Below are 26,580 nucleotides of genomic sequence, written 5' to 3' on the forward strand. Positions count from 1 at the left end.
TTCCAACAACCCTTTTTAAGTAAAGAGAGATTTTATTGGTAAAAAATTTCTATAAGAGTTATAAAAAGGGAAAAAAGGAAAAATCGTTATAAAATAATAGAATCTAAGATCGTAAGAAATGCAAGTTCAAAAAAATGTTTTAAAAAATGTTTAAATACTAGATCCATTAGATTTTTTTTCTTTGAACAATCTAAAATTTGGCAAGATTAGTCCAACAAATAAAAATTTTCAAATGAAAGAGAACATTCAAAAAACACTATGAACAAAATCCCGATCATTGAAAATTTATGGCTTCAAGTTAAAATCACAGCATACTAGATCTTATGCAATTGGCTAATGTAATTACATACCATAATTGATTATAATACAATATAGTATACATTAAAAACTCTTTAATAGGTGGTATAAGGAATTGCTCCAAAACGACACATTAATGAGAATGATGACCGAATGCGTAACTTTCTATTAAAGAGGCTTCACTAAGAGTATTTTTAGAGCAGTTTCACTCATGCTTGGTGTATCTTTTTGGCATACCAAATTCATTCTACAGTATTTTTATATTTTGTTGATCAGATCAATATGCATATTCTTTAATAACATATAAAAAATTAAATATATTTATCAAGCATAACTAAAATAAATTTTACAAGATCTAAAATACTAATAATTAAAGTTAGAACATTTTACAAATCACAAGGATGGTGTGAAAGTTGCATTGGGTAGGATAGAACCTGAGACCTTGTGGTTCGCAGCCGAGTAACAAGACCACAAGACAAAAGCAATTACTCGTGTTTCGTAGCTTTTATCTGGATTATAAGCTTTTCACCACAATACTCTCCTTCCAGTGAGTCGGAGGTGAGACAAACGATATGGCTGTTGAGTGGTGATGTATTAGCTCTCGCGTCTAATGCGCCTGTACCCGTTTGAGCATTTCAGTAGCACCAAGCGTTATGGCGAGCGTGTGTGGGCGAGAGAGTGGTTTCTGTTGCTTCAAATGAGCCTGACGACTTTGTGTTGCTGCGTCAAGCGAGTCTGGCGACTTTGGGTTGCTGCGTCAAGTGAATTTGACGATTTGGGTTGCTGTGGGTAGATGGCGCCACAACAGATGTACGAAGATTGAACGGTCATCGTCCGAGGTCACCAATGTAGCGGATTGTTACGAGTGAGGATAGAACCTGGGACCTTTTGGTTCGCAGCCAAGTAACAAGACAAAAGCAATTACTCGTGTTTCATAGCTGTTATCTGGCTTATAAGCTTTTCACCACAATGGAACACTATGTATTTTGTATTGTCCCTTTCAGATAACTATTCAGTATGTCAAATAACAGCAATGCACATTGAACAGAAAAAAGAGGAAGTGGCAAAAAAGGGTCATTAAGCATTATCTTAATATGTGCTGTAATTCCTGAATTCGTCCCTTTTTTCGGTTTCCTTTCTTGATACATCTGGTAAACAAATTTTTATAACCATGCTTTCAAATTATCATATTCAGTGTGTGAGGAAAACAAAACAAAACAAAAAGGTTTCTTCATAATTCTCAAATAAATTAAACACTTTTTAAGGACCTTTCCCCAAAATTAAGCACTTTTATGGTGCTTAAAAGTGATTTCCAAATTTAAGCACTTTTCAGGACACTATGCAATCTGCTATATGCTTTTTCCACAGACATCATCTTCTAAGAATCTTCCCAAACAGAAATCACAAGGATTCGGATCTAGAAAACCTGAAAGCCAGCAGTCATAAAATGTTTTGATATTGCCCAATCATTTCTAAAGTGAGCATGAGGCAGTTCTTTTATGTTTCAAATAATATGGGCTGTTGCACCATTTTCATGAAGACAGCGATTCAAACTTCCTTGTTCTTTCAAACAATAAAAACTCACAAATAGCAGACATTCATGACAGAATACTCTCAAATTTTAAGGAATGTACTCCTCAAAAAGAAAGGAGCCAAGAATGAAATCAGCTGTAAAACACACCCTACAGTATTGTAATCAGAATGCAGAGGTAGTTTATGCACACTTTTGAGATATGAAGTATCCCATAAGTGACAGTTCTGAATATTCACTGCACTGTCTCTGGTATTTTATCTGATCAATGCTTTGTTTTGAGCTCTGAGATTCAGCTTTTGTACCATGTATGAATACTATTTTAAAATGAATCACAAAACCTTTCGGAACGTACATCAAAGGAGAGATAAATCGCCTTACTCTGCTTCAACATGTGTCAAAGAATTTTGGGAATTAGACACTTCTTCAATCGTAGCAATATCGATTTCTTCCACACTTTCTTCTAAAATACATTTTCATTCTATTCTTGGATGCACATCCAATTTCCTAGTCTCTTCAAATTTAATAATCATCTCTTTCAATCCATTCTTCGATGTAAGATCTTTTTGCGACCTTTCAAGAACTGATATTCTTGCAGTGCAGCTAAATCATTATTACAGTTCTGATAAAAACACTTGACCAGTAAAACTCAATATTTCTTCTCTAAAGGCATGATAAAAAATGATGTTATAGCACTAGCTACGGTCATTTTTAAATATTCCTAATTTGCTAAATGACCTTTCTATATTGACATGAAAAACACTACATAGTAGTCAAAATTTAAACTATTTTATCATTAGTATAACTCATACTTATTTTTAATAAACTATTATTAATATTTATTTTCTCCATGGTCCATGTAATGTATAATGTGTAAACCAAGTTTCAAGGAAGTACATTAATCAGAACTGGCTCTACATATATCTGAGTAGGGTCACTTTAATTATAATTACTCTATATCTTAAGAAAAATAAGTTTGTCAGAAATTTTTTTCAGATATTTCACAGATTTATCTTGGTTGATGTATACATTTACTTTAAAAAATATTTTATTAAAATCCATTTGCATGATTACTAATTGCAGAGAAATTTGTGTTATTCTCTGCTTTACCATTTTCATCAACACAGTTTCTGAAAATTCTCAAAAATTGGAAGGAAGGGTAAAAATTTCAGGAAAACAAAGTTTCAAAAACATTTTACAAAACAGATGTTTACAAAACAGATAAAGAAAACATGTTTCTCATAAACAAAAAAAGCATTAAAAATATATTACCAATATTCTAATCAAAGTGGGACTTTATTTAAAATAAATATAAGATAAAGATATAAAAAAGAATTGAGTTAAATATATTGAAAAAAGATTAGAATACTAAGAAATCATCAAATTATGATCAACAGATTTGAATTTTAAGAACACTAACAAAGACGATAGGGATCCTACGTAACAAAACTCTAAATCGAAATCCATCCTCATAATTGATTTTATAAATCTCTTAAATTTATATTAACATGTATCACTTGAATTCCAAAACTTAAAAAGAATGATCATATTAAGTGAAATACTAAAGGACAATAGCAATTAAATCTATTTGGTATTTTTATCAATAAAAACATTTGCTTTTTAAGAATATGTGTGTTCAAAAAGACATGAATCGAAAAGATACCTACATTTTCAGTAAAACTACCATTAAGAGAAGTGCTGGTAGCAGAAACATAGGAATCTGAAGTTGATAAGCATTGCTGTTCTTTCTAGAAAGTAAATATATATATGTATATATATACACACACATTATATGAAAAACAATATTCTAAAAAATAAATCTACTACTGTTTCTCATTTTAGTACATGATGGCATTGACTTTATTTTCAATTGAAAATTACACATAAAAATACAATTAAAAAGCACCTTTTTTTAAACTGTGTAATCTTTCCTAACAATAAAGGCAAATGCACTCCACTGGCTCTGTTCGATTTAAAATTGCCAAATATATTTTAAATTGCTGGAATATACAACGCAGAGATTTGCTAAAATTTTCGCCAAATGTAAATTGAATGAAGCTTTAGTATTTTTAAGGAGTAATTACCAAAAAATATTAGTATACAAAAACTAATTTTACACTGTCTACAAATTAATATATATCTTTTCAATTACATAAATTAAGTTGCCATGCAGTTTTCTCCCTTATTTTTATAAATATGATTCACGTCTCATTATTGAAGTGAAAATAAAATTTACTTCATTGAGCAAATTATGAAACTTCATATTCTTTCTTTGTTAAAAAGGTTATTATTTCTCAGAATGAAGAATTTCACATTACATTCTATCTTAATCATTAGAGAATTTTTATCACTCTTGGATTAGATTTGTCATGAGATATGCTAGATATACATAAATTTTTAAGGGCTTTGAAATAAATCATGAAGCTGTAGATACATTTATTCAATGAAATACATAAAACAAATTACCAATAAAATTAATTCAAAATTGAATATCTATAATGTATTAAAATGAATGAATCAACTGGTAGTTAATAAAAATTAAAAAATTTATAAATGGTATAAAAAATACAAAGCATTTAAAATCATTGATTTATCATTTTAATAATATCATAAAACACACATTATTTCAAATCAGTAGTAATACTCTGTTTTAAACTGTCATGTAAACAATATATCTTCTCTTTTCCTAATGAGAATTTACATCCCTTAAAAATACTGATGAAAGCGAGAAAGGAAGGGGCAAACTTTCAAAGGTGGCAAAAAGTCTGCAAGAAGTGACCCTATTCCTGATTTCCTGTGATACATAGTAACACTATATAACATATTTGTTTCATTTCATAGAATAATGAATGAAAATTGAGTATGCATATGTATAAAAAAATTTTTTGTCCAAATTTCGATTCAAATCTAAAATTTTGGTCACAAACCACCCTTTCAAATTTCATTTATCTAAGTCATTGTGTTTAAGTTATTACATTCATATGCACATATGTAAACAAACTGACAAATGGTAACCATCTTCAAGGATTAGTTCCAAAAATAAATACACATCTACATTTCTTATGATAAAATTAGGAGCTAAATTTTATTCAATCTAATTTTTCTCATTTTCGACATGTTCATATTTTATCCAAAATTTGGTAAAATGCTAAAAACATGGTGTTAGAGCCATGCATTCAATCTCATTTCAATTCAATATGTTTACGAATATTGCGTTCACAAAAAAACTGCAATAATGTGTTTATTAGAGTCAGGATGGTTTAAAATGTAGAGATTCATCAAAATCCTGACGTCATTTAATGATCATAATACTTTTTCTATGTATAATAGAAAGGAAGACTGTAATTCAAAAAGGGAATGACATTTAGTTTCCAATATATATTTTTAACTATTACACACCTCTTTTAACTTTTGCTGACACTCTAACAAAACATGCTTAGTACTATACAGTTCTTCTAACAAATCTGTCTTTTCTTGAAGAAATTCTTCCATTCTCAAAGTTGCTTCCTCAAGCTTTTCTTCTAAAGTGAGTTTTTCATATTCTCCATGATGAAGTTCATTGCTAACAATATATGAGAAAAAAAAAGTTTTCATAAAAAAATATATAAAATAATTAAATTGCTACCAGAAAAGAAAATGCAACTCAAATTGTTTTCAATGGCCACACTTTGTTCAAACAAATAGCAGTAAACTATTTCTTAAGAGAAATGTAGAAAAAAAATCAGCAATCAACCGAAACTTTGGTATATTTTCTAATAAAAATGTTACAAACTGTAGGTTAAAAATTGTGATTGTAATGAATACTAACAAAACAAAAAGTGAAAATTTGCTTTTTTACGCACCTTCATGCATGCATGCATATGTAAATCCACAGATTTTCTTTCTTTCTTGGAATAATGCACAATTTTCATAGAGAAGTTATAATTTCTTTTTTATTTTAAATGTCAATTTTTTAAATTTTAATATTTATTTTTGTATTTCCACAATGTCTTCTATTATAAAATAAATTATATCTTTTCTAATTTGGTAAAGAATGATAATGTAAATTAACATTCCTAAAAATAATTGAATGAACTTTTATAAGATTAGCAATAAAAAATCTGAAATCTAATCTTAGAATTTTTAATAATAATAAGTTATCAGTTAATTGGGATAGACACATCATTTCTGAAAAAGCTAACATTGATGTAGATTAACATAACATGAGCAAAAAATTTTAGAAGGCTGCAGCAAAAAAAACTTTTTTTGCACATTTTATATGAAACCTGGAATTAAAAAACTAGAGAATGCAATTTAAAAAAAAGCAATTCATATTTCCCCAATATTAAAAAATAATTCAATAAATTTTTAATATAATAATGTTTTGTTATTTTATTGATATTGATGCTTAAAATATCAATAAATAAAGTATACTGATATCAATAGATTCAAACAATCTGAAAAAAAAAATTGACACAAAGTAACTTTTTATATCTTAATTGTAATATTCTAAATATGATATGGCAATTTCTAAAAATAGTTATAATTTTGTTTGGAGGTTGAAATGCACCTCTTCACTTACTGAAAATATCAACATTACCTTTAAATAAAAAGTGATGCATGAATTGAAAACTCTGGAAATTTCTTTATAAGATAATCATTAGAATACATCTATATATTACAAATGCTGGAGATTTATACAACTGGTGAGGTGAATATATCTTTGATAAAAATGAGTTGACAAAGAAATTATTCAAAACAATGGGAGAAGTTAATTTTCCACCAAAACAAATATCTAACTAAATTAAACAAATAAGTTTGGAATTTAAACAAACAAAAAACATAGTCACAAATTTTTACAATTTTTAAAACTTACAAAAAAAAATTTTCCAATTTTTTTTATTCTCAATGCAAATTTTAAAATTAAAATGAAAAAAAAATCGTCAGGATACATTTCCCCCCCCCCTTTTGTATATTGCTGCCCAAGGTAAGTACTCTGATTTCAGGTTCATGTCAATCACATTTAAATTCTACCCTTAACATTTATAAATGAGCATAATCATTATCATGTTTTGTAATCAGAAAAAGATTGGCACTTAAATATGAAGAAAAAAAAAAAATCCCTGTTTTTTTTCCTGTACGTATATTCAAGATAAAAGGAAATGTGCAAATAGATTTATTTGCCAGTTATAAAGCGATATGATTTTAAGGAGTGAAAAAAGCAAGGAAAGGGAGCAACAATTCAACATTATTTGAAATAATAGCATATTAAAAGATTCATATTTACATACAAGAAAAGAAAAAACAATTTATCTGTATTTATTATTAAGAACTTAACAAGACAAAATTTATATCTTAAGGGGGGGGGGATATTACTTCTCATGCTCTTTAACTATATGTCACACAAAATCAAGGACTCGGGCGAAATAAAACAAAATATTGTTACCATGATACAAATTATTTAATGATTACTTAAGAAAAAGGCATTACAAAGCAGGATTACATTTTTTTTATTTATTCATTTGTGATAATTCATGTATTTGAGCTTCAATTTCTAAAACTTCAACAGATTTTTCCGTCAGTGTTTTTATGGAACTAATCCATAAATAATAATGCCTAACATACATTTTTTTATATATTTCACTTTCAGTGAACATATGTAAAAATATTTACGATATATCATTGATTGCATTAAAGGACAAATATGATACAACAAGTTTTAATGCCCATAAAAATTCAATTCTAAATCATTGTTCTTGTACTAAAAAGTTCGAAATCGGGTTTTTTTCGGATATTAAATTTGATGTTTTGAAATTGGATGTGTCATTTTCTCCTGTATTCTTTTTAGATACTAAGTCCAACATTACTGATGAATCTTTTGAGTTGGCAGGCAATCTTGTAAGTTTTCCTCTTTTGGCATGACTAGAGAGTGCCTGTTTTCCCATATTACTTAGGCTTATTATCCTTTTAAAAGCGAGCAACACTCAAAAATTGGATTTTGTGGAACTTTTCAAACACATTCAGCAAAATCAGGGTTGATTTTTTTATATCCATCCAATTTATATTAAATGCAGATTTTGAACAATTCGTTGTTTTAATAAAATTCTCTAATTTATTTTGAATAAGTTCACAGTTTCTCAAATAATAAGCAAACCATTCAGTAAACTCGAGTATGGTAGACTAAACATCACTGCACTGTTTCCGCAGATTGAATGTTGCTAATCCCACCAGAGAAATGTATTCTATTCTTTCATACAGTTACAACAGTCTTGTGCATACCCATTAGCTCCAATTCGGGAATTTCATGGAAAAAGAACAAATGTCACAAATCGGAACGAATGATTATACAGGGGAAAAAAAGGGGAGAGAGCAAAAAAGTTGCATTAAAGGATATTACCGAATCGCAAATGGTATTGTTTTGCTTTTGGAAACTATGACTTTGATCTTTTATTTTGCAATCTTTAGAGATTGGCATTTTTTTGGATTCTTTGCTTTCATAAATTTAACATTGCTATACCCGTCAGACATGTAATCTATTGTTTCCCGCAGTTAGAGAAGTCATACATGTTCATTAGCTGCAATTTGGAATCTCATGAAAAAAGAACAGTCAAGTAAGTCAAAACCGGAATGATCTATACAGAAAAAAAGGGGAGAGAGTAGAAAAGAGGCAAGTTTCCATATTACATAATTGTGAAGAATATTGTTCACTTTTGGAAACTATGTCTACAATCTTTTATTCTTGCAATCTTTAGAGATCGGCATTTTTTGGATGGGGAAAAAAATAACTAAGAAACTTAAAATTCCCCATATTTTCCCATTTTTATGAAAATCTTCAAGTTTTCTTATATCTTCATGGTTTTTTTAAGACAATTTTTAAATCCCCCCCCCCCTTTTTTTTCCCGGTTTTCCATAAACTCCTGGTGATGTAGCAACCCTGTCAGACACTTGGACTAACGACAACGTCAATAAAAGTCTCAGTATGAAGGCAATGGTTAATTAATGCTTACAATTCTATAATTATACATTCAATTCATAATGTATATTAAAGTATCTCACATTTTTTCTAATTTTCTAAGTATTTCAATAAACAAACTCAGAGTGTATAGAGCAAATATTATTAACTATGTAAACACAGTCCCCCCCCCTCTCCTTAAGAAACTTCCTTTCCTGTAATGAGATTTTTAAAAAAATCGAATTCTAACTTTCTTTTCTTTGTCAATGGCAGTAATTTCTTTAGCTGTATTCCTCCAAAAATAGACATTTCTTTTAATCAATTGTTGTTGTTTAAACCTTCAGCACACTTTTGCACATAAATTACTAGCAGTAAACTAATTAATTAATAATATTGCTGAAATATAATAAACAAGTGCCCTAAAAGAAGGAAACATAAAAAAAAATGCTAAAATCCTTTAAAAACAAACTTATGTCATTTCTAGTAATACATAAAATTGTCCCTGAAGATAATTTTTTTTTTCTCCACCTAGGCAAGTAATAGAGGGAAGAAGAATCAAGTTAATGAAATGATTAGCAATTTTCAAGAATTTTTAATGACACTGTGTATTCACTTCTAATCAGATCAAGGATTTCACTCAAAATTTAATCAAAAATATAAAAATCTGATTTAGGACACACATTAAAATTTAGACATCCAATAATAAAGCATATCTGAATTATTGCTTTCAAAGAGAGAAAGATGGACAGACATAATTTCAAAAATGTGTTTATTAATTTTGAAAGATTTGAAATACAATGATTCATGAAATTCCTGTGGTTGAATTTTTTTGATGATTATAATACTTTTTCGTTTGCATATTTCATATAGGAAAAAGTTTTAAAAAAACTATTTATTGGTTTAAATTGGACTGAATTATACCTTTTTGCTCTCAATCGAAGTGCATCTTGCCTCTGACGCCCTTTCATACAACGAATAAGATGGGACGCTTTCTTTTCTGTTATTGCCTTGAGTTCACGTTCATAACCCAGAAGATGCTTTATTTGCTAAATTTATCATAAAATAGATTCTGTAGCTTTGTGAATTAAAAAATACATACAATCAAAAAGCAAAAGAAAAATAATGTTTAAAATACCTTTACTTCATTCTGTAATTCTGCTATTAACTGGTCTGCTAATAATTTATCAGCCTTCAAGATTTCGATTTCACTAACTTTAGTTTTCAAATGAGCATTCAATTGCTTTATTTCATTCTTTAATGAAATTTCTTGATCCATTAAATGCATATTTTTTTTTTGAAGTGAAGCCATTTCTCTTCTTTTAGAATTAGCATCAATTTCATTAAACGAAGTGGAAGGTGATTGGAAGCCCAAGTCGTCAGAAGAAGACAGCCTAAATAAAATTAATCTGAAGTTAATTAATTAATTAATATGAAGTATAAAAAGCTACAATTAAAACTACTATAAAAGATATCAAGAGTACTTAATGTTTACATGTCTCCCCCTACACTCATAAAATATAATATATTCCAAAGGAATGATATTTTTTGAAAGATCCTGAACAAATAAATGTCCTTAAAGTGTACAGTACTAACACAACAGAAAAATATTTTGCTACAATTTATAAAGGAAGAACTGTATTTACTTTATTTCATAACTTTACTTTATTTTATAACCAAAAGTAATCATTTTCCTTTTACTAGAAAATTTCATTAAGAATCTTCACAATTTAATGTGAAAAAAAATGCATTTTTTATTTCATTTTAAGATTTAAATAATTAAAATAAAAATTTTGTGACTAAGAATTTCTGTTTCACTAAATTTATCCTAACATTTTATTTGTTAACATGTAATGAATTAAAAACAAAAATCTATAAGACCAAAAAAATAATTTTAAATACCTTTCAATAAGTGTTTCAAAAGGTGTAGTATATGTGAAACCAACGAATGGCAAATTTTTCCCACTGAACTCTCTTTTTGTAACAAGTTCACTCATATATAATCGTGTTTCTGGTTCAAAATCATCAAAATTAGAAGTATCATCAATGCCCGATACCAATGGAACATATGGAGGTAAGGCTAAAACAAACCAGTAATTAGTTAAAATTTATTATGACCAATTTTATTTGCTTTTCTAATTCAGTTATTATACCAAAATAAGATCAATTTGTATATTATTAACATATCATTATACAAGAAAGAAAAATCATAAATAATCACTAGACAAACCTAATGTATAGGACACAAAATATAACCATTTTGATTAATTCGTCAGTTATCAAACTCTTAAAAAATTAAACATATTTTGGAGAATTTTCTAAGTTACTTAAAACAGAATATTACAAAAAAAAATTGCCTTTAATGTAAAAGATTTTGTGTTATGAATACTAAATGCAAGTATGCATACATGAAAAATGTCAATTAATGACGTGAATAAGCCAAATTAATGCTACAAACAAATGCAACAAAGAAATTTTTTAAGTACAAAAAAAAAAGAAGTAATTTTTTTTCTCAATATATAGGATAGCAAAAACACAACATGAATCAGCAATTAATTTGAACTCTCTTAAGTTCTGATAAACTCATAAACCCTCTATAAATATAACTAAAGTGAAACCTGTATATAATGATATTGTTAGGATCTAAATAAACATTGTTATAGCGAGGTTAACAATTTACTTCATATCATAAGAACTTTAAAATAAAAAATTTTCTAACCATAATTAAATATAAAAGTAGATTTTTAAAAAAAAGACGTGTAAATTTATTTCATAAAAAAAAAATTTTTTAATGTTTTATTTAAAAAAAAAATTTTTAATGTTTTATTTAAAAAAAAAATTTTTACCTAGTAACCTAGCAAAGTCACAAATTTTGACTTTTCAGAAATCCTTGTCCCATTAAAGGGTTCATTTTGCTTTCTCATCTTATGGAACCGTTTTAGTGTAGTTTTGTAATTGTTATCCTTCACAGCACTTTTAAATCTTTTTTTAACTTTAAATCTTTTTTTAAATCATTTAACATTCATTTTACATTTTCTCCCACAGCATCTTCAATAATCTTTCTTTAAAAGAAATAATAATTATTGTTGACAACAAAATAATCTATTTTTTGCAACATCAACTTGCTTCCATCCTTAATTTATGAGATGAATTTTAAGTATTCTTCAAATGCCAATGTGTTACGCTTTGCCATCACTTTAACACATAAAAAATGAATGGGAAGAAAAACATGGCCAGTCCAGAGTGAGCAATATATCATCTACAAATAAGTTTCAACAATGACCACTTGCAAAAAGAGCACCCCCTTCCTTCCCTCAATCTCTCCTGTCTAAAATAATCCCCGAAAAAATTAAGGAAAATACTTCTCATCCACAATTGAGGGGTTAGATTGAATTGAAAAAGCAAATGAATTGACAAGGAGGCAGGAACTACAAAGATTTGACATTTTATGGGCTAACAGTCATTGATTTATAAATTATGTATTCCATAAACAAAAACATGCACATATTTCAATCATTACACCCACTGCTTCCCTTAATCTCCCTACTACAAAAGAGTCAAAACAGTGGAAGAGTCAACACCTGAACAGAGAGGCAAATCTTATTATCTCAAATTCTGGACAATGGAATGATATTTTTCAATTAAAAAATTGGGCTCTATGTTAATCAGCTTTCAAAAGAGAAAAGATCATTGTACACAAGCACAGACAAAAAAAATGATAACCACCATTGTACACAGGTTTAAAATACATTGAATAAATAAGAATTTTGCTGAGACCAAATGAAAAAAACCATGCTGGAGTAGTTATCTTTATAGGCAATATCGTTATAAACATTCATTCTATATGCATTTCATTCAAGAGAGGATTTGTGTTTGGTTAACGTTTACAAAATTGCTGCTGGCAATTTTTAAATTTCAGAAATTAAAAATATATATTATTTCCTAAATATTTTATAATAATTATGCTTACTATGACGTATGTTATTCCAATCAATATCTGTAAATAAAGGATGTACAATTAATTTGTCATAACTTAAGCGTTTCAGAGGCTCTTCAAGTAAATTCTTAATCAAATCAGTCATTTCATTTGATACTTCTGAAGCTTCAGGTGGGAACTTCAATGCATTCTGAAAATAAAATAATGCATAATTTACTTAAATAATTTTTCAGGGTTATCTTAATTATACATTTTGATACAATTCAATAAAATCATTACCAACATATATTCATAAGCCAAATTTACATGCAACACACTTTTGCTAAAATGCAAATGTCAGCTAAAAATCAACCACTACTAAAAATTATTTCTAAGCTATTATGCATGCTGTCGTAATTCATAAACTATACAACTATAAGGTTACTACACACACATACTGAGAGGCCAAATTATTATGACCATCTCCTCACTACATTGTTGGACCATCTTTTGCCCTTAATATTACATGGATTATTCTCGTCATGTACTCTATGCGATATTGGTAAATGGTATGCGAAATTTCAAATCATATCCAAAGAACTACACCTTTCAATTCCTTAAGATTTGATGGTATTGTATCCAATTGCCTGATGCCCTGTTTTATCTCACCCTGCAGATTCTCAATTAGATTAAGATCTGAAGTTATGTAAAGTCTCTGCCATGCTCTTTGAACCATTTGCAGAAGTAACTTGCTTTCAGATAACGAACATTGTCTTGCTGGAAAAATCTATCCCCAGCAGGGTACAGCATTAGCATAATAGGATGTACTTGATCTGTAGATCTGTTTAAATATCTTTGAGGATTCAGATGTTGTTGGTATTACTATTGGTATTACATAAGTAAACTAGCTAAGAATGAATTAATAAAAAAACTAGCTCCATTAAGTCCATTAAAATGCAATATAAATACTTGTGCACGAAGTTGCAACCAATCAAAAACTTAGAGCATGAATGTCATGTTTATAAGGAATATAAAAAAATTTGCATGACGATAAAAATCTTAATTTCCAACATGCACTCTGCTATCTGCATAGTATAATTGAAAATGCCTTTCTGCAAACCACAAGACTTTTTTCGAATCATCTACTATCTAATCCTTATACTCCTTTATGAACTGGAGACTTGGCTTGGCTTGATTTGGTTTGATGTTTTATGGCACAAGAACAAATATGGTCATACTGCACCAAACAAATTCGTTTCTAGTTCAAAGCTTAATAAAAACAGTTTCTATTAAAATGATGCAAAAATAACAATTGGTAAAATGATGATAAGTTACAAAATGTTACAACGAAGCAATGATTGTGTCTCGTTAAATTAAGGAATAAAATTCTATAGATTTTAAAAACACAGAAAGGTTCTCATATGGGGTGTCTGTCAAGCTACAATAGCAAAGTTATTGCTGTTGTTTTGAAGTAAAACAAGCACTGAGCATTAAAATATGGACATTCAATAAGGATATGATAAACTGTTGCTCCACAGTCACAATGCAGACACATCGGCGTTCGATCATTTAATAATAGATGTTTATATGTGAAGAATCTAGTGTAACCAGTTCTCAGACTAGTTAAAACTGTGTCAGGTTTTCAATTATTTAAAGAAGGTTAATTTTCTATGATATGCTTATAAGTATGAAGTTTGTTTAGAGTTTCCGAGTCCAATTGAGTTTGCCAGTTGATATAAAGACAACATTTAGCCTCTTTCTTCAAATCAGAATATGGGCGTTTCTAAAAAAAGTTGCGGATTTGACACTCTTACGAGCCTGCTCATTACTATATATTCCAACATGGGATGTTATCTAGCAGAATAAAACTCTAAAGCCTCAAGAGAGAGTCTTATAATATGTCTAAAATCTCTAAAATAATTGTGTAAGTATGATTTTGAAGTGATTTTAAAGACTGAAAACACTTAAAGAATGAGTATAAATAATATAGCTTCCACTACATCTATTTAAAATCTCTAATAAAACATGCAAAGCTGCAGTAGTCTCAGCAGTAAAAAGGAAACATGAATGAAGTTGAAAAAATGAAATTTTATCTGAAAAAAAACCACAACAAATGAGGCTTGGTCCTTACCTTACCTTATCTTAGTTTATTAATTATATCAAGTCATTGTAACTTTAAAATCTAATCATTAGGAGTCCTTAAATTAATTTAATTATATTTATATCACATTTTGAAGAAACACAAGAGCTAATTTGGGATGAATTACATAATTCTGAGTTGTGATCAAATGGTGAGGATGCCACTAGAGTTGGTATCCCCTTTCTTCCAGCTACATCAAGAATTTCTCAAAATCAATCTTTACAGATAGTACTATTTGTTATTGTACCAACATAAATATGTCATTCATAGTCAAAAGAATTATAATCTCTTTTTTTTTTCACTATAAAATCAAAATAAAACTTACATTTTATAAATTATATTAAATTAGAGAAAATTTAGCTCTAATAAAAAAAGAATATTCTTAACTAAAAAGCAGAGGTGGCAGTAGCAGGGGGGCAAACTACAACTGACAAAAAAAAAATGCAATATGGTAGCTTTTTAGCTACACTAAAAGAGTTTAACCAAGTAAGCACTAAATTTGTTAAATAAATTGCTTCCTAAATTATTCAATCTTTGCATTCAATATTATAACTATGTAATCAGTGAACATATCATTTTTTTTTTCTTTCAATTACTATTTGCATCAAAAACTATTTGATTTCAGATGTTTCTAAATTTTTAACAGACTTTATATAAAAATGCCTTGATAAAAGGATGATTAAAATTGTTATTCATAGAATATTCATATATAACACATTAACCCCTTGACATACAAATTTACTTAACTTGCTAATCAGATGGCAGATCTTATATGGGATAATTATTGTTATCCATAGTTATTTTAAGCCCTGCAATAATATAAGGTCATTTGAGGTAATGATGTGTTTTCAATTGATTTTTGCATTTTAAATTACTTAATACTTTCCCTTCATTGCAGATTTAAAGTTAAAAATTTAGTAATTCCATAGCGAATCAGATTCATCATTGTATACGAAGAGGTTAAGAAAAACCAATGCATGCAATTGAAGGGATAAAACTCACTTTTTGGGAGAAATATTAGCTCGCAATAACTTTGAATTAAAAAGTACTTAACCATAAGAACGCATGCCTAAAAATGAAGATAGGGGAATTCATATTCAAAATCAAATTGTTTCTTAATAAAATTTACTAGTTTTTTAAGCCTAAATATATATTGAAAAATAAATACATGGGAGATCTAATGTTTAAGCAGTCTGTTTTTTTATATTTTTGAATATTTTTCATGTCTTACATAAAATAATAAGTTTGTACATATATTTAAAAAATATTTTCTCCAGTATTCTTAAGAAATAACATCATTGTATCTTTTCTGCATTCTATATCGATCGTGTCAGAACTATAGTAAATTTTTGGTGCATTAAATGTAATTTGTTGTATTTTTGTTGCACACTTATTATTCTTGGATTCAAAACCCATCTGAATTCCCACTCGTTGCTGCAATCCTGATTTAACAAATATTTTAGGTAGGGGAAACTACACTAAAAAAATCGATTTTTTTTTTTTAATTTTTTTTTTGTGAAAACCGAATATTTTTGATTTATTGTTTTAGAATTTGTTCTGAAAAAGTTCCTTTTCTAAAACTTTTCTTTGAACATTTATTTTATATAGCTTCTGATATAAAATAAGAGCATGCATTTGCTCATTTAGCATGACACATTCTGGCTCAATCTGTGTTTATCTATTCATCAATCTAGAAAGGAACATAACACATTTTTTCTAATTTTAGATCTCAGAGAAATTAAATCTCAACAGTCTCATAAAGAAATAGACTCAAATATTGACAATTTTTTTATGGTCATTAAAAGAAACCAAGAACATTTTTTTTACAAATTCCTTTGTAAAGATTTAGCAATGAAAGAAAGGATCACCATCTGAATTAAAAAGAAGCTAAATAACACTTGATTTTCTTTAATTAAATGTAAAATTAATTATTATGAGTTATTTTGAAGCCAAATGAGAGATATTGTGCTGCCCCCCTGTCGGCACTGTCTTGCCTCCCCGTCAGCAAATCTCTGCCGCCGCCTCTGCTAAAAAGCAAACATTTAGAACAGAAAATGCATATTTTATTTAATAATTCTTCATGTGCTTCTTCAAATATAAGTAAAACATACTTTTTCAAACACAAATAAATAGAAAGTATGACAGAAAAAAGATATTTACCTTAAAATTCATTATGTTATTGTAAGTGACTAAAACAGTGTCACTAGTAAAAGGAGTTGAACCAAATACCATTTCATAAGCAACAATGCCCAATGACCACCAATCACATTCAATTCCATAACTTTTGCTTGATGCTGGTCCAGCATTCATGGCTGTTAAAACTTCTGGTGCAACATAATCTGGTGTACCAACAGGCATACTGCTGGTAACCTATTTTTTTTCAAAAATAAAAAGTAGTGTTTTACAGAAAATTTTTTCATAAAAAAAAAGAGAAGCATCATAAATTATATTCTTATAGATCAGTAAAATATTCCCCCAATCATATTAAAATACATATAAAGTGCTGGCAAATTTCATAAACTTTAGAGTTGTTGCAATTTTTTTTTTTTTTTTTTTTTTTTTTTTTTTTATGTTTGACTTAATTTTGTCTCATATTTTGATAATTTTAAATTTTTGAGCACACTATAAGTCTTTTTGATTGGATTTTAGCTTGAAATTATGAGATAGAATTCTATTTTAAAATAAATAAACACAATTAAAACACTTTGAAACATATTTTTTACTTACATGCATGTTGACATTTCCCACATTCACACCACTTGTAACATGAAAATTATTTAATGTGGATTATTTAAATTTTGTAACTGCAAAAGTTCTGTTTTAGTAGCAGTTGATATAAAATTGCACCAATATTACAATAAAACATTTAATCTTTACAATCTTTCTTTTATTGAATTCTTCCCATTAATTCCGTCTTTATAGCAAAATCGTTAGTGATCCAATAAAACCAATACTGACTTCTCAGTCTTAGAAAACAGCAACACTCCTATAAATGGTCCTGTTTTAAAACAAAAAGCCACAGAAATTGCATCTAAACAAAGAATTTTATAATTCTTAACTTCAAATCAGTGAACAAAGCATTTTCAATTTGTCCTACAAGTTTGTTTATAGTGAATAGGTTTCAGTAGATTCTGAGACTGTCCAAATGAGGATGGAAAAAATATTATTGTTCTTGATATAACACTATTCAAGTAAAGACATTTCAACAACAAGTTAGAATTGTTTTCCAAACTTCTTCCTGGTATGATTTTTACAACAACATGTGAAAACTGTCACAATAGAAATTATCATAATTGTGGTTACTGTTTTACTATGCTCAGATTCAGATGGGAGTAAAAATGCTACTAGTTGTAGGAAAAAAAAAAAAAATCAAAGTGTTTCAAGAATCTTAACTTTTGAACCGAACCTATCTCAAATAAAAATATCTTGAATGACATGAAATTTTTTAAAATACCTTCACAAATTGGATAGAAAAATGTTCTCACAGAAATGTGAAATTCTTTAGTTCAGTGATCAATGTGCATGCACATATTGAGAATTAAAGTTAAATAATATACGAGTGGAATTTCTCCATGCTGATTGCACAAACAAAGCTCAAACTAGAAATCTGAGGATTATATGATTCAATTTGCAACCAACTTCTAAAAAATACTCTTCTATGTTTAGAATCTGCAGATAAAAAATAGTTGATAAATGTATTAGAAGTGTTTCATATGATTTCTTCAGCATGGGTGAGAGTCAGGAGTAAATATGTCTTAGTTGTAATAAGAGTTTTTTTTTTTTTTTTTTTTTTGTAAAAGATAAATAATGTAGTTTTGTAATAAGTTTTTTTGCAAAAGGTAGTTTGCTGGAGGTCACAGGCGATGAATTCGAGAATGAAAATTCTAATGAAAGAAAAGAGTTATTTCTGCTTTCATATGACTTTGAGGATAATGTAACGTGCAACATAAATGTCCTTACATCAGAGATTCAGATTCTAAATTATTTGATAGCACAGAATCAGATAGTTTCAGAGGTGACAAAAATGATAATGAATGATATGGAATTCCTTCTGCAAAAAAAAGTCATCCAATCTTTGTAAATATTAAAAACATTCCTTTCGAATAGTGAAGGCCAAGATCAAAGTTTACTAAAAATTCATATCTATTGCAAATGTGATAATAAAAACAAGACAACATAAAATAGCAGATTTCTCTAAAAAGAATTTTAGAAACTGATGTCCAAACCCTGAAAGCAGAAATCAATTGTATGTAACCTAAATTAGTTTTTATTCCATGGTAAGTATTTTGTTTTTGTCATACCCCAATTTGGCATTTTCCTACATATAGCATTGATTTCTTACTGATCCCTTGAATGGCATTAATTTGAGGTTATATAGTATTTGCATTATCAAATAAGCATTCCTTTGTTTCATTACAATAATTAATATATTGATACAAATTTACTTCTAACATAATATGATTATGAAACAAATGCTTACCAGTTTATGAGTATTAAGTTTTGAAGAAGAGCCAAAATCTGCAAGCTTGATATGCCCAGTTCGATCAATTAAAATATTATCAGGCTTTATATCTCTGCAGAAGAAAAATTGAATTAACATGCATAAATAATTAAATTTCATTTAATTTTTATAAAGATGCAACTGCAATGACAACTCAATTTGGTGCCATATAGAATGCTATGAATGACCATGTAGAAGTTATAACATATTTCTAACTTTTCAAATGTCACTTATTTTTGTGATGTCTATCAACATAGAAAATGAATTTTTAAAATGTATACCATATAAATGAAACAAAAACTGAAATTTACAATATGAACACAAATTATGGAAATAAAATATCGAAAAACCTATTTCTGTTTCTAGGAACAAAAACAAGAGAAAAGACTAAAAAAAGAAATGCAATGAATTGAGGGCACAGAATTTTTGGAAAAAATATCACAATAATTCACAAACAAAATTATTATTGGCATTCATATTGCAAACCACATAATTCAGCAATTAAAAAATCAAATCCTTTCATGAGTTAATAACTAAAAAATATTTCTCAAAATTACTAAAATTGTATAAAAATCATAATTTTATTCTCTACATCACTTGAAAAGGGCTCCTAACTCTTAAGAAAAAAATTCAACAACTTTAGAACTTTCAAAGACCTTTCTATCTAAAAAATTCTAAGGTCCATAAAATTACTGCTTTTAATATAAAAATACAAATAATGAATTTAAATAAAACATTTTCATTATTTAATATACAAATGCAAAACAGCTTTCTTGCTCTTCCCTTCTAAATACTTATGGGAAGAGCACTAAAGGCTCTTAAGTCGTTATGCTCAACTTAAGTTAAAAACAAATATTTGCAACTTAAAGTAGGTTTCTAAGATCACTACGCAAATGCCTTTATTGTTAGCCACAACACAATAATTACTAAATGCTAATTTCACACAAAATATTAAGGATTCTGATTTCACAAACACTCAAAATTTAAATGAAACTAAATTCATTTTAAAATGTTAATTTATAAGAATAACACAATTTTATTTTTGACCAGTGCTTGTCAGAATGAGGGGAGTTTGGAAGCAAGAGATAGATACAAATTAAGAAATCTTTATTTACATTTAGAGAAATGAATAGAAACAATGCGAAATTAAAATATTTTAAATTGTTCCATTAAAGTTTCAGCTATGAGACAAACAAAATTCTTCCATGAATAGCAGTATCAAACAAAACTATTTGATTCTACTATGCATTGAAAATCTCTATTTTCTTCTGTTTTTTCATCTAGTTTATTTAAAGATTTCAGTAGAGTAAAAACTATCTCTTAAGTTTAGCTCCTTTTTTCTCTCTAGTTTGTCTACAATGTTTGTTTCCTTATGTTTTTCAGTTAAGCTAATAGACCGAATCTGTAACAAATAAAGTTCATTTCTGGACTGCCTAGCGTATATTTTTTAGCCGTTTCACTTTCAGTGAACATAAGTGAAAATATATCCGACATATCATTGAATGAATTAAAGGACAAATGTAATACAACAAATTTTAATGCCAATAAAAATTCAACTTTAAATTATTATTATTGAATTAAAAAGCTCGAAATCGGTTTATTTTCATACATTAAGTCTAATGTTTTTGAATTTGACAAGTCATTTCTTTTACACACTAAGTCCAGTATTAAAGATAATTCTTTTGCACTGCTACACAAGTTTTGTATGTTTCCCTCTTTTGGCATGATTAGTAAGTATGTTTTCTCATATTACTTAAGCTTATTATCTAATTACAAAACAAGCAATGCACAACAAATTGATTTTGTGGAATTTCTTGATTGATTTTTTTAATCTGTTCTACTGGTATTACATACAGATTTTCGGCAACTAATTGATTTAAAAGTATTCTCTAATCTATTTTAAATAAGTTCACAGTTTCTCAAATAATAAACAAACCATTCAATAAACTCAAATATGGTGGACTAAACATCACTGCAATGTTTCTGCAGGTTGAATGTTGCTAATCCCACCAGAGAAATGTATTCTATTCTTTCATACAGTTACAACAGTCTTGTGCATGCCCATTAGCTCCAATTCGGGCATTTCATGGAAAAAGAACAGATGTCGCAAATCAGAACTCGAATGATTATACAGAAAAATAAAAGGGGAGAGAGAAAAAAGGTGTTTCGCATTACAGAATTGCAAATGGTATTGTTTTGCTTTCGGAAACTATGACTTCGATCTTTTATTCTTGCAATCTTTACAGATTGGTATTTTTTGGAGAAAAAATAATTAAGAAACTTAAAATTCCCTGTTTGTATGAAAATTTTCAAATTTCACTGCATTTTCCCAGTTTTTGGACAATTTCCCTGATCTCTGAGTGGCATGGCAACCCTGTTATGGTGATCATGCATAACATAATATTATATGTCCTTACCTATGAACATATCCCATAGAATGAAGACTATGTATAGCTAACACTAACTCAGCCAAATAAAATTGGCTCATTTCTTCAGGTAGAACATTATCATATTTTTCAAGCAAGGATAGCATATCACCACCAGGATGAAACTCCATGATTAAATACAAGTGTTGATTGTCTTGAAATGCATACTGCAATTTAGTTAACCAAGGACTTGTGGTCTTAGCCATAATATCTCTTTCTTCTTCATAAAATGCCATCTATAATTAAAAGTTTCATTAATCATAAGTTAAATGTTAAAGCACAGTGCAATGTACTACTAAAGAAATACGAGAACAAGCAAAAATAATTATATTAAAAGAATTTAAAATGGAAGTAAATAAAAATATCCCTTAGATTTTAACATATCAATTTTTATAAGTTCACAGTCCAATTTTCTGCAAGATTTTAAAAACACATCAGATATTATATAAAATCTAGAAATAATTTCTAAAGAATTAAAACATAAAAATCTTAATAAATGTATTTTGATTTTTACATCTATTTCATGAAATTTCAAATTGCTCAATGCTAGCAAATGATAAAAAACAAATTCCAAATATGAAAAAATGTTGTTATTAAAGATAACTTTATAAAAAACAAATTCCGAAATCCTCTACAACTGAAAATTTTAACAAGTTAAATTCATATTACAAATGATGAGGTACCCTATAAAACATGGAATATATGATGTACAATAACTGCCACTGGAAAATCAAACTAAAAAATAAGCAAATCATTGACAAAAAATGTTAAGATACAATGTGAATAAAGTCACAAGATTAGTTTTATTTAGTTCATCCTATCCTAAGAAGAAGAAATAAATAACCACATATACACTTAACTGAAAAACAGCTGAGAAATTTTAGGCCATCTATCAGTTGATTGTTAAATATTTATTTTATTCACATCTGCACACATATCAGTGATTTATGTAGTATAATTTTCAACTTAAAAACATACACAAAAAAAATTATTAAAAAATGCATTAAAATTTTATTTTTAATGACAAAAAATTGTTAAATTGTTTTAAAAAATGAAGAAATACAATAATTTATATCAATAGTAATTAATAGCACAAAAATTAGAACCCATTTCACTTTATTTCATTATATGTGTGAGGTATCTACACTAAAGTCTTATGTCATATCATTCATTTAGTACTGCAGTAAATATTATAAAAAAAATCTTATGAAAAAAATCAGTAAAATAAAATTTATGAAAGATTTTAAAATATGCAATGCATAAATGAAATTAGAATTCAAATATAAAAATAAATAATTTCTGAAACGAAGTATTGTTTTATTTGTTAAAAAAGAAATGCAAGAAGAAAAATTTTACATTTTGCTGTGAAAGTGTTTCTTGCTTGCGTAGAACTTTCATGGCATATACATCTCCAGTGGCTTTCTCTCTTACTACTTGTACTTCACCAAAATGACCTCTTCCAATTATCTTTTTCACTTCAAAATCTCGGAGATTTACACGAATGGATTTTAATTCAATCATTAAGTCTTTAACTGTTTGAAAAAAGAAAAAAAAAAAGGAAGAAAAATATTAATAACTAATCATTAATATCAGGGATTAAAATTATAAAATTCTAGTTGTTATAATTATAACTTGTTGTTACATTTTAGTTTATAACAAAATCCATTATGAAATACATTTATGCTCAATTATAAAATATATACTTACATTTATCAACAAAAGCTGCAATGTGTTTATCTTTACGTAAATAGTCCACATTGCACTCCTCATACAAAGCAAATAAAATATCAAGTAATCCATCTCTGTGTATCAAATACTTTTTGGGGAGATTATAATTAGATTTCCCAAGAATCAACTGATTCAGTCTCATAAAACGAGTAGCAATTGATTCCTGAACTTGATCAGCCATGATAAACACTCTGAAAAAAACAATGAACATTAAAAATAAGAAAAGTTCTATGATACTAAACATGTAAATATTTAATGTACCATAATTCTAAATTTGATGTTTTTAAAAATTAGCAAATTGCTTGAAAATAATTTTAACAATTTATTTTGGAATAAATTAAATTCTTGATCAAAAAAATTAAAAAGTTCATCATTCTTCATCAAAATTTCATAGTTTATCTTTCATCTGCCAGAAAAGAATAAATTATATGTTACTTTAAAATTTAAAAAATATATATTTAAATGAAAAAATGGCCAAAAGAATAACCCCTAAATTAAAGCTATTTAATACAAAAAGTTTATGAATCATCAATTAATTTAATTTTAATGAATTTAAAATTTAAAAGGCCTACAAAGAATTTAATAATAATTTCTTCTTAATATGTACAGTTTAATGTACAGATAAAAAAGTCTAATAAAATATTTATTTTATTTATCTTTAATTTTTTACAAAGAGATCCTAAATTTTTAAAAATTACCATGCATATTAATATTTGATAGTTTTAACTTTACATCTGACAAAAAAAAATTATATGAAATTTTTAAATGAGTATATTTATGATGTAATATATGAATGTTTTTTTTCATTAAATGGCATGAGTTAAATTCTAGATTATTGCTGACAATATTTCAGCTAAAATGAATAACTGGTTATCCACCAAAACTCTTTGGAAGAATCGAATGAAGTATCAAGTGAAAAAAAAAAAAGTGAATTCCTTTTATTAAACAAACATTAAAAAGTTAATATATTATGTTAAATAAATCTCTAAGTTTTTATGGGTTTTTTTTTTTTTGGGGGGGGGGGTACAGGTTTAAAAAATAATCTATTTAAATGTAAAATTATAGAATCTGATAAAAGTAGTAGTTATCATGCGCTTAACAAGTAACCAAAATTATTTAAAAGAAATAGAATTATAACAGTTGATAAGAATTAAGTAATTATTTACGAATAAAGAAAATTGTGTAAAAAAGATGTAAAACCATCATTAATATAAGTAGAAAACGTTACCATATTAAACTAGATTAGACAATAAAAATCAAAGAAACATATACATACTATTTAAAAATCCAAATAACAAATATTTCACAGACACCAAAACAAAACATTCTTATGCATACATCTTTGGTTTCATTAACGGATTTCGGAAGTACAAATAAACCGCCAGTCTGAAAAATGAAATAAGATTTGACGTCATATAAATTTTTCATTTCATTTCATTTTCATTTCTACACCGTCAATGTTGCACTAATATCATGCCATTCTTTTATGAATAGGTGAAAAAAAAAATTTTAATGTATATTTTAGGAATTATGAAGGCATTAAGTTTATGCTTAAATTTATGACCGCATATACTAGAATTTTCAAAATTTCATTCATAAATTGATAATTTTTCACTTATAAATTAAAATTAAATATAATAGTTAGAATCTTACGAATTATCAATACTTTTTCACGACCAAATCAATCGTCTATTATAAGTTGAAGCTTTTTCAAATATCTGTCAAAGTGCTCCTATGTATCCAAAACGGACAGAAGAAGATCCCTCTCACTTCTCCCGAACTTTGTTTTCCATTGTTCCACACTTTCGGAATGAGTCTCAATTCAGTCTTTCTTGTCACAATTTCAGTCTTGTCATCCATTTCAGAATAATAATCACTTTAGAACTATTTGTTTTTTCGTTGAATTTCTTTTTTTAAAAAAATCTCTTAATAGAACTAGTTCAGAAAAAATTAATTTCTTAAATACTGTCATTTTGTTCTTTTCAGAAAAGCGATTGTTAAGAAGTTCTAGGAAATTATTGGCAATATAAAGAAGTAAGAAATACTGAAAGTAATAACTAATTTTTCCTATGGAAATGATCCTTTAAAAATTTTTTTTAATAAATTAAGAAAGAAATTAAGTGAATTCTATCTCTGATTAATTATAAAAAGAGATGATGATTTTCCATTTATCAACGGACTTTGGAAATGGGAATTTATCAATGGAAACTTTACAAGGTATATTTTTCCTTCCAAACATTATTTTCTTGATATATCTTTGAAAAATATTTAGATTCCTTAATTATGAAACATTGTTAATATTTTTCAAAATTCTACATATGTTCCAGTTATATCATAGGATCAATGAGGTTAATTAAAAACAAATTTTGTAGACTTTATCATTTTCTACTGTTTAAAATGATCTTATGAAAAGGGAAATAGCCCTAAGTGTATAATCACTTACATAGAGTAATTAAACATTTATGTTAAATAGGGCAGGGCCATGACCAAACTTCGTCATTGCATTGCGATATATCAACCAAGATAAATCGGTATTTATCGATATATCCTGATTTTATTATTTATTTAATGCAGTAATAAATTATAAGCACTCTTAACATCCTGGCAACAGAATTTTTCCAAAATGCGAGTTATTTTCACCTACCTTGTTAATTTTCGTTTAAATGATAAAAATACCCGTGTTTTTTTTTTTTTTCCTTTCAATAAAATAATTAAAATATAATGATATCACTCTTAACGTCCTGGCAACAGAATTTTTCCAAAAGGCGAGTTATTTTCGCGAGTTCGCAAATTGTACAGACTCGTGTTTTTTGCCTTTCAATAAAATAATTAAAACATAATGATATCAAAATGTTTTCAATAGAGATAGCTTTTTATTTTATTTATATCTACATTTCTCAATATATCATAATATTTTATTTCTTAATAATGAAATAATTTTTAAAATATTTTTATTATTGAAGGTGGAATCACCACACTAACAATAAAATAAGAGAGTATACTCAAGCTGACAACATTTATAAGCTTTGTATAAATACCAATAAAATTATGCAAGATTATAAAATTCTCTGAAATAATTTAAAAGGAGGACATTTTTTAGACAATTCGAAAGG

General features: G+C 27.4%; 1 protein-coding gene across 1 annotated transcript in view; it reads right to left on the reverse strand.

The window, feature by feature from the left end:
- Positions 1-24,845, reverse strand: part of LOC129969486 (citron Rho-interacting kinase-like) — an 85,370-nt gene extending 60,525 nt beyond the window's left edge. Inside the window, exons 1-12 of the mRNA XM_056084080.1 lie at positions 24,744-24,845; positions 23,447-23,658; positions 23,096-23,271; positions 21,731-21,975; positions 19,293-19,386; positions 16,973-17,182; positions 12,727-12,883; positions 10,659-10,836; positions 9,895-10,150; positions 9,681-9,805; positions 5,228-5,390; positions 3,496-3,576 (exon numbers count right to left, since the gene is read on the reverse strand). Coding sequence (XP_055940055.1) covers positions 3,496-3,576; positions 5,228-5,390; positions 9,681-9,805; positions 9,895-10,150; positions 10,659-10,836; positions 12,727-12,883; positions 16,973-17,182; positions 19,293-19,386; positions 21,731-21,975; positions 23,096-23,271; positions 23,447-23,648 — 1,887 coding nt within the window. The 5' untranslated portion in view covers positions 23,649-23,658; positions 24,744-24,845. The remainder of the gene's footprint in view (positions 1-3,495; positions 3,577-5,227; positions 5,391-9,680; positions 9,806-9,894; positions 10,151-10,658; positions 10,837-12,726; positions 12,884-16,972; positions 17,183-19,292; positions 19,387-21,730; positions 21,976-23,095; positions 23,272-23,446; positions 23,659-24,743) is intronic.
- Positions 24,846-26,580: the final 1,735 nt, after the last annotated feature.

The sequence above is a fragment of the Argiope bruennichi genome, chromosome 5 (assembly GCF_947563725.1).
Source record: "Argiope bruennichi chromosome 5, qqArgBrue1.1, whole genome shotgun sequence".
Classification (NCBI taxonomy): Eukaryota; Metazoa; Arthropoda; class Arachnida; order Araneae; family Araneidae; genus Argiope; species Argiope bruennichi.